The following is an 8120-nucleotide window of genomic DNA, read 5'->3' as shown; positions in this document are numbered from 1 at the left end:
GATTATTTTAGTTTGCTTAATCTTAACATTTATTTATAAATTTTCATTTTACATGTCTAATTCAAACACTCCAATAATTTTTCATTACATTAAATTGCTGAAAGATATGATTTCAAATTTTCCTTGAGAAAAACTTCTTTATATAGCTAATATCAAAATTTCAGAACACAAACACTAGTTCAACTTTTATAGATCCTATGAAAGAATTCCAAGCTAACTTGTTGTGTATTTGTATTATTTGTTAGTTTCAATTTTTTAAATATACAAATAAGGTACGTATGTCGTTATCCATGCAATATATATGTATATATGTTTTCTCAAAATTTTTCTTTTCGTATCATTGTACATGAACTTTGTATGTCAATAAACTTTTGTTCTAGGTTTCAACTTTTCATTTTTTTTCCACTATTTATTGATACCTAATAGACAGAAGCATGCATATAGTATAAATTGTAAATTCAACCTATGAAAGAGATATTTGGAATGATAGATACCTAACAAACATGTTGATATAAAAATTCCTAGAAAAATATGTAAACATCCATATAGATACATACATGATCATTAGGTTGTAATTAAAAATAAAAAAACCTACCGGATAGAGGAAAAAAACTTATATATATACCTCAAAAGTAGGTTGCATGCATTGTTGTTCATATGAAATCTACCTATGAAATAAAATGTTTAAATTATTCAAAAAAATAGAAAGTTTGTGTCACCATTAAGTGATTTTAATATTAAATTGATTTAAATTTGAAAAGCTATGAAATCTAGATATATAATTAAGGAATGTTCCATTATTTCTAAATTTATGATGAATAAAAGAAAAATTACAATTATTAAGGGACTATGAAAATCTATAATTAAAATAGTAAATGAGAGCATAATTTGTTAATTGACTAATCAGTTTTTAACAGTGATATCTTGTAATTTAGATTTGAGATAATTACAATATTTTTCAGTGTATAAAGAATAAAAAATTATGTGGATTTCTTTTAAAAAAAAATTAAAAAATTGGATTTATAGTGAAATACCCGGTGCTTTTATGAGGTCATTTCTTATCAATTGGATTCGGATGGAATTCCCAACCCGGAGTCATATCAGGTGCTGCATAAGATTGAGACGAAATATGAGGGGATGCATTTTGATAGCTTCTACTTGGGCAAATGTGATGGTGGCCGTATATGGTTGCTGACTAGTCAAGGGTATGATTCTTACGGCCGGATATCCAATCTAACACATCTAACAGTGTTTCAAGTTTCCATCTCAAAAGACATTGAAGCCAATCAGACCCTATCTGTAGAACTCGTGGCCCAACGACTTATTTATTTCGAACCTTCAAAATATTTCTCTTCAGCTTTCGCCTTGTGCCAACATGACGACAAGATCGAACCATACTAGCTTACTACTGATTATGCTAGCTAGCTAGTTAACTGTATTGCAAGATGCAAGGACACAAGTGTGCATCTTTGGAACGACGAAATTGATCAGCAATATATTTTTCAATGATTTTAGTTGGGATTCAAATTAGTCCAGAGGCAAATAGCCATGACATAGAATTATGATTATTATTTAGCATGCAATATCATATCCCTCGCACTTGGTTCGTTTTAAAGAGTAACGTTTTAGCTCTAACACACATTTCAAAATTGATGTTTGAAAGTTTAGAATGGACAATAGTTGTGGGATTAATTGTTCAGTTAAATCTCCCTTGATCTAATAGGAAGGCATCCCCCCTCCAACAAGATATTGGTAGAGGTTTGCCATCAAAAAAAGATGTTGGTAGAGGTGGCAAAATAATGGTTCAATTCCCCACTTGCAAAACTTCACACAGGTAAGATAAGTTAATAACAAAATAGATTAGAAAAGACTGAGCAATGCTAATATCAGGTTAAAGCATTCGGGCAATTAATTTCAAATCAACTTGGCCACATAGCATAGCAATTAGCAAGTAGACAAACACGGTGAGAATCCCTTTCAATCATAAATGATGATTTCTAAAGAAAACAACAATAATAACCAATGGTCTTCATAGCCATGTGACGATTAAGGTTCGTTGTTTTCATGAATTAGTAATTATTCATCCTTTTAGCTTCATTTAAAAGATCACAGGCTGCGAAGTAGAATGCCTTCAAATGTAATCCCAGGTCCAAAAGCCAATGCAAGTCCCCATTCTTCCCTCTCTTCTTTCTTCCTCAATTCCTCTCTCATCTTCTCCATCACATAGAAAATGGTGTTGCTGCTCACATTGCCATAGTCCATCAGAGCCTGTCTGCTGCACTCAAGCTTGTCACTAGTGAGCTTTAGTGTCCCCTCTAGCTTGTTAAGGATTGCAGGCCCTCCAGGATGAACAGCCCAGAACAACTCATTGAAGTTCTTGAGACTAGCTTTTGCCATGAGTTTCTTGCAAAACACTTCAATGTTCTCATCAATCTTCTGAGGAAGGTCCCTTCCCAGCTTGAAATTGATGCCTTCTTCGGAGAGCCTTCCATCGATCACATTGTGTGTGTCAGGGAGGAATTGCTGGACAGCATAGTTGAGCTCCATGAAAGGAGACTCTTGGCCCCAAACCGGGTTGCTTCCAATGATCACAGCAGCGGCTCCATCTCCGAAAAGTGCAGCCCCAACAAGGTCGTAAGGGCGCGCATTGTTGGGTGGTCTGAAACCGAGTATGGTGGTTTCAGAAGTGGTTAACAAGACCCTGCTTCCCGGGTTGTTTTCGGCTATGTCTTTTGCAACCCTAAGGCCAGTGACACCCCCATAGCAGCCTAAGAAGTACAACATTACACGACCGACATCATTCCTCAGGCCTAGCTTGCTGGCAAGGTAGAGGTCACCACCAGGGAGTCTGATTTCACTTGAGGACACATAGACAACGTGAGTAATGTCTTCAACTGGTCTGCCCCATTCTTTTATGCAAGCAAGGCTTGCTTCCACACCCATCTCTACCACTGCAGGGTTTGTGATTTCAAGCCTTTGTCTGATAGTGGCTGTGCCCTCAGTTGCTAGTTCAGGGTACTTGTCCAGGATCTCCTTCGACATCACAGTGTACCTGGTCTTGACAGTTGTAGTTTTGCCTTGCCAATCAAGAAAAGAGCACAATGAGTCCTGCTCTTTTGCATTATATAAGTACTTGGAAGATAAAGAGAGTGATCATGCTTACAGAGTCGCTCCAGTTTCTCCTTGATGGCAAGATCAGCACATTTCGTGTCGCGGATGTAGCCCTCGACTAAGCAATCTTGAGGGACTAGTTGGCTGGGGAAGGCCTTACCCAATGCAAGCACTGTTGCCTTCCCTGGTGTCGGAGCGTTGAGTTGCTTGGCAGAACCATTCCTATTGCTTTGTACTGTCGTCGTCGACATCTTTGGAATGATTTGAGATGAGAGAAAGTATAGGAATGAAACTCGGTTGAGTAGTTCTGAGAGATCGTGTGGTCTGTATATATGGTGAGTGTTTGGTTGTGTTGGAGAGGAGTTGGTATCAGAGAAGAGGGGCATGAATTGTTACTTTATTGGTTTCTTTCGGGGGAGTTAGGAGAGTTGCTGTTTAGGGCGGCAAACGATCTTTGCCTCTTGTTTGGTTTAAACAATCAATGCAAAGTTGCAAACCCAACTGTTAAACTTTCTGCAACAAAGTAGACGATGACTTATTCGGGCTGTGCTGGTCGCCGATCACGTGCGGGGTAGGAATTATTTGGTGGGGGATCGAAGGCAATTCCCGCCGAAGGCAGCCCAATCAACATCCGCTACAGTCGGGAGTGAAAAAGCAGATTCAGTTAACGGTGAAGATGGAGAACTCGGATGTTGTAGAGGACGGCGGTGGAGCGTACTTCATCGGTGTGGTGAATATTGGTGAAGGAGGATAATAAACAAACCAGTGGAGCTTTTAGTGCTGGAGAAGAGCTACTGAAGAGGGGGGCAAATATACACGACATAGAATTATCATTCACATTCCTAGCAGTCTATTGAGCTGCTTGGTCTATCGTTTAAAGAGTTTTAGCTCTAACGTACATTTGATCTAATAGGAAGCCATTCCCTTCCAACCAAATATTGGTAGAGCTTGCAAAATAATGGTTCAACTTCCCACTTGGGCTTGAACCATTAATCACACTTCAATGCACGAGTAATCTCCCATGAGGTTCCCTCAGTCTCTAGCACAAGAGCATCACCAGGTCCAGAACCTTCCCGTTGGCAATTAATAATTGCAACCTTGAACCTCTCATTATGTAATGTAGAGGGATACATAACTTGTTCTTCCTACATTGAAAATGGAAAAGACAAGTAAAAATAATATCAAGTGAACCAAAAGGGAAGCTACATCATCAGTAAATTGTTGGCGACTTGTTACATGACCTATTGCGAGAATTCTCTGGTTGCACAATGTCAACAATCAATTCAACCTTACAGAAACAGTGAATGCCAGTTTGGATTTTTGGGTCATAGCATGTTACCTCAGGTAGTTCAAAAAATTCATCAGGAGATATCTGCAGGATCTCTATGGCAGTATGACCAGTACACCATGCTAAAATTTTACCACTCTCATCAGCAAGAGTCACTTTCAGGTGGAAAGTGCGAACTACATCATCACAATTCTCATTACAGAAGCTGCATTTAGTAACTCCCATGGGTTGCAAAGTAACAAAATGACCACATACAGCATGTGAAAACCTTGTACTGAGATGAAACTGAGCCATTTCAAGCCGAATGATAACAATCTGCCCACATGATAAGAGATAATTAATGTCCTAATAGAGAATAGAAATTAAGGATACCAACTTCCGCAATGAACAGAACACGCCTTTTCATGCAGGACAAAAATTGATGACAAACTCATACCTGAGTACAGCTAGTCTGACTGGAAAGATTAGAGAGCTTTGTTAGTTTATGAAGACAAGATGAGTTTAGCAACGCTGGCAAGCTACTGAGGTTGAAGAAACTAGCTCCACCAGTACTCTCGGACCACATTGCTTCTAGGCCGTTGTGGCATCTGTTTAGCTGGAATCTGAACGTAAAAAGAATAAATTCAAAATCTTAGTTGAAAACCTATCTGGGAACAAACTGGAGAATGTGTAAACTATGAGTGAGAGTGATTAATTCCAATTTAGAGCTAGTCCAGCTAGGATAATCCCCACTGATGATGAACTGACAATTGTCACCGAGCTTACCCCTTCCGCTTTTTCATAGAGCATGTGAGACCTGATATGTAGACTGTGTGGCCAAGGCTTAATCTTCCCAGTGACCTATATAATAGGTTTTGAAGTGAAAAGCACATCCATAAGTGAAAATAATTGGGTTGGGGGCCGGAGTAATATCAATATAACGAACTTTTAAGATCCATACCAATATTTCACAAATTGTAATCTAGTCCAAATTGCTCCACTGGTATCTTCAATTCTTAATAAGAAGACAGCTTCTGTGCTCTCCTTGATGATACTTCTAACAACACCATAAAGGCTGACGCCTGTCATCTTGTCACGAAGATTGGAAACAAAGGACTGCAAAACTTCACACAGGTAAGATGAGTTAATAACAAAATAGATTAGAAAAGACTGAGCAATGCTAATTTCAGGTGTAAAGCATTCGGGCAGTTAATTTCAAATCAACTTGGCCACATAGCATAGCAAGTAACCGCCCACCATACCCAACTTGAACAGATTACAAGTTGAAACCAAGTGCACAACAGAAGTTTTCATAAATTAGTAATCATTCATCCTTTCAGCAACATGGTGTTCATATCTGCTAAGAGCAATTTGATTGGACAAAATGGAATTCGATTAAGATGAGGGAAGTCTGAAGGACAGCAACTCACTTGAAAAGGATAATTACTGAAATCAATAGATCCATGTGAATCACAGGGCAAGGAAACTTGAGAAACTTGTGTACTCTGACTAGGATCTATTGTGCTTAGCAATCTTGATCCTTGATGGCGGTTTGGTGTCAGTGCTACACATACCTGAGTAATACAAAACCTTAGCGCTGACCTTAAGTATAGCTTACAATACAGATAACCGAACATTACTTACTTGTTCCTTGTGTTGAACAAAAGGGACCAAAAACAATTGTGTTGCACTACCAAATTCAAGGGAAACTTCAGCACTTGTCTCAGCAATGTTGTCAGCTGAACTTGCGATATATGGATTACTTAGCGCAAGCATACTTCCCACACTGAGAAAATTGAATCATAAGAACATATGGGAAGAAAGCAATTAAAAAATGTAATTGGGTGCTAGAGTTTACCTCAAAAGATTTGTCAGGAAAACCTGCTCACCCCACAGCACAAATTGTAACTTGGTACCATCATCGTCTACAAGAGTGATCTGTTTCCTTTGTAATGTCCCAAACTTTCCATGAACTTCTAGGGGGGCAATGAACTCAATTCTGCTCCGACAATAGGAAAGAAAGTTACATGACTGCTGACTAGTAACATGCTAAGAGGATCAATTAGAATTGTTCTAGGTCATGAAATTATAATTTTAGTATAACATAGATCGTATTTATGAAAACTATATGATTATTAATCCTAAGTTCTGGAAATCCTAGTTTGAATATCTGATACTCGATCTACTCAAAATTGAGTATAAAATCAAAGCCTAGATGCAACAAAGCGCATTAGGCTGAGCTTAAGGATATATAACAGCAATTTTAGCATACCTTGCATACAGTGAATAAGATGCATTTTTACTAAATGCCTCCAGGGAAACTGAAGAGAATGTATCCGAACAAAACTGAGCTGCTAGCAGCATTGCATCACCATCATCATCCTACATTGATGAAAGCAGCTAATCGTAAGAAGACACATATAAACACTTCCAAAATACTGGTCGTCGTCTCAAGCTTTGCTAGTACTGAAATTTGAATATTACCTCATCTAACAATACTACTAGATATTCCGTAGGCAACAGCCGCGGACAACGAGACCCTCCTCCAGCAGCAGGACGAAGATAGCACCCCGTGAGGATGATCTGCCTTCCTTTCTTGAAAATCCCATTGGTAGGATTTATCAAGTCATAGTACCTGTACTAACAAACCACATAGATTCGAATGAATTTGTAAATCCACACATGACACAAGCCTAGAATAACAACACCCCTACATATTCATCTGCCTACTTCTTAAGCACTAGTGCTCAATCTGTTCCCGAAAATCACAAAAACAAAACAAATACCTAATCCTACCCAATACATTATATCAGCAACGATATTTTACCTGCGGTGGAGATAAAGATCGATGGTATTAGTACTCCAAATATCCCCCAGGGAAAGCATATAAATGTTGGTGCCTAAAACAAAACGGACAAGAAACGTCAACGAAAAATCGTATCAACATCACATTACAGACTACATCAAAACCTCTGAAACTATCAAATTACCGGGGAGAACAAAAACATCGACAATCACCGCCTCCAAGACACTATTCAATGACAAGAAATTCTTGTCATAAATCGAATCAATAGTCACAGTATTCGACAGCTTCCTCCTCCTATGCTTCTTTCGCAGCTGCTTCACGCATTCCGGCATCTTCCTCATCGGCCGGTCCCTACTTTGCTCATGCCAAGCCTAATCAAATCAAATCAAATCAAATCAAATCCACACAAGTCCCAATCATATCCAAATCCCTAACATTTCATCACCAAACAAATCGAAAGCCGAAACACAATCGGGCTAAAGGCCCATACCTGGGAGAGATCGGAGAGGAGAATCGCCGCGGTGACGCCGCTGGAGTAGGCGCTGCAGGTCTTGAGGATCCGGGAGGCGATCCAATTCCAGCTGGGCCGGGCGGTGTCCGGCTCATTCGGATCCGGATCTTCGTCGGTATCGGGCGAGAGAGCGGACCTGGCGTAGTCGATGAAGTTGAGGAGTGGGTCTTCTTCTTCTTCTTCTTCTTCTTGCGGTTGAGGATTGACTGAGTTCATTTCCGCCGAGTTGACAGTAAACCCTACTCAGCTAAACTCGGGGCTCTTACATATGGGAGGGAAACGAATTTCTCTACGGCGTTTTGGCGCTGGTTTTGAAATATGTGATGGGCCGGCCCAAACACGACTTTGGACCAATAAAGACACCGGTCCCACTTATTTCGACCAATGGCTGAATTCTCATAATTATTTTATTTATTTATCTTGAG

The 8120-nt window shown here is 39.3% G+C and overlaps 2 protein-coding genes across 2 annotated transcripts; both read right to left on the bottom strand.

The window, feature by feature from the left end:
- Positions 1-2050: 2050 nt before the first annotated feature.
- On the bottom strand, positions 2051-3388 carry LOC126790414 (type III polyketide synthase A-like). The gene is made up of 2 exons (XM_050516633.1): positions 3164-3388; positions 2051-3077 (listed from the first exon to the last, which is right to left on the bottom strand). Exons 1-2 carry the CDS (start codon positions 3360-3362, stop codon positions 2107-2109), a joined length of 1170 nt encoding a protein of 389 aa, XP_050372590.1. The 5' UTR covers positions 3363-3388; the 3' UTR covers positions 2051-2106.
- Positions 3389-3929: 541 nt separating this feature from the next.
- LOC126790366 (uncharacterized) lies at positions 3930-7927 on the bottom strand. The gene is made up of 13 exons (XM_050516579.1): positions 7675-7927; positions 7369-7555; positions 7206-7278; positions 6863-7013; positions 6651-6760; positions 6237-6377; positions 6023-6164; positions 5809-5952; positions 5340-5494; positions 5165-5239; positions 4836-5001; positions 4451-4714; positions 3930-4256 (listed from the first exon to the last, which is right to left on the bottom strand). The coding sequence occupies exons 1-13, from the start codon at positions 7909-7911 to the stop codon at positions 4101-4103; spliced, it is 2001 nt and encodes a 666-aa protein (XP_050372536.1). The 5' UTR covers positions 7912-7927; the 3' UTR covers positions 3930-4100.
- Positions 7928-8120: the final 193 nt, after the last annotated feature.

This window comes from Argentina anserina, chromosome 4 (genome assembly GCF_933775445.1).
Source record: "Argentina anserina chromosome 4, drPotAnse1.1, whole genome shotgun sequence".
NCBI lineage: Eukaryota > Viridiplantae > Streptophyta > Magnoliopsida > Rosales > Rosaceae > Argentina > Argentina anserina.
Note: the sequence above shows the minus strand (reverse complement) of the source record. Positions and strands in the feature narration are given on the sequence as shown.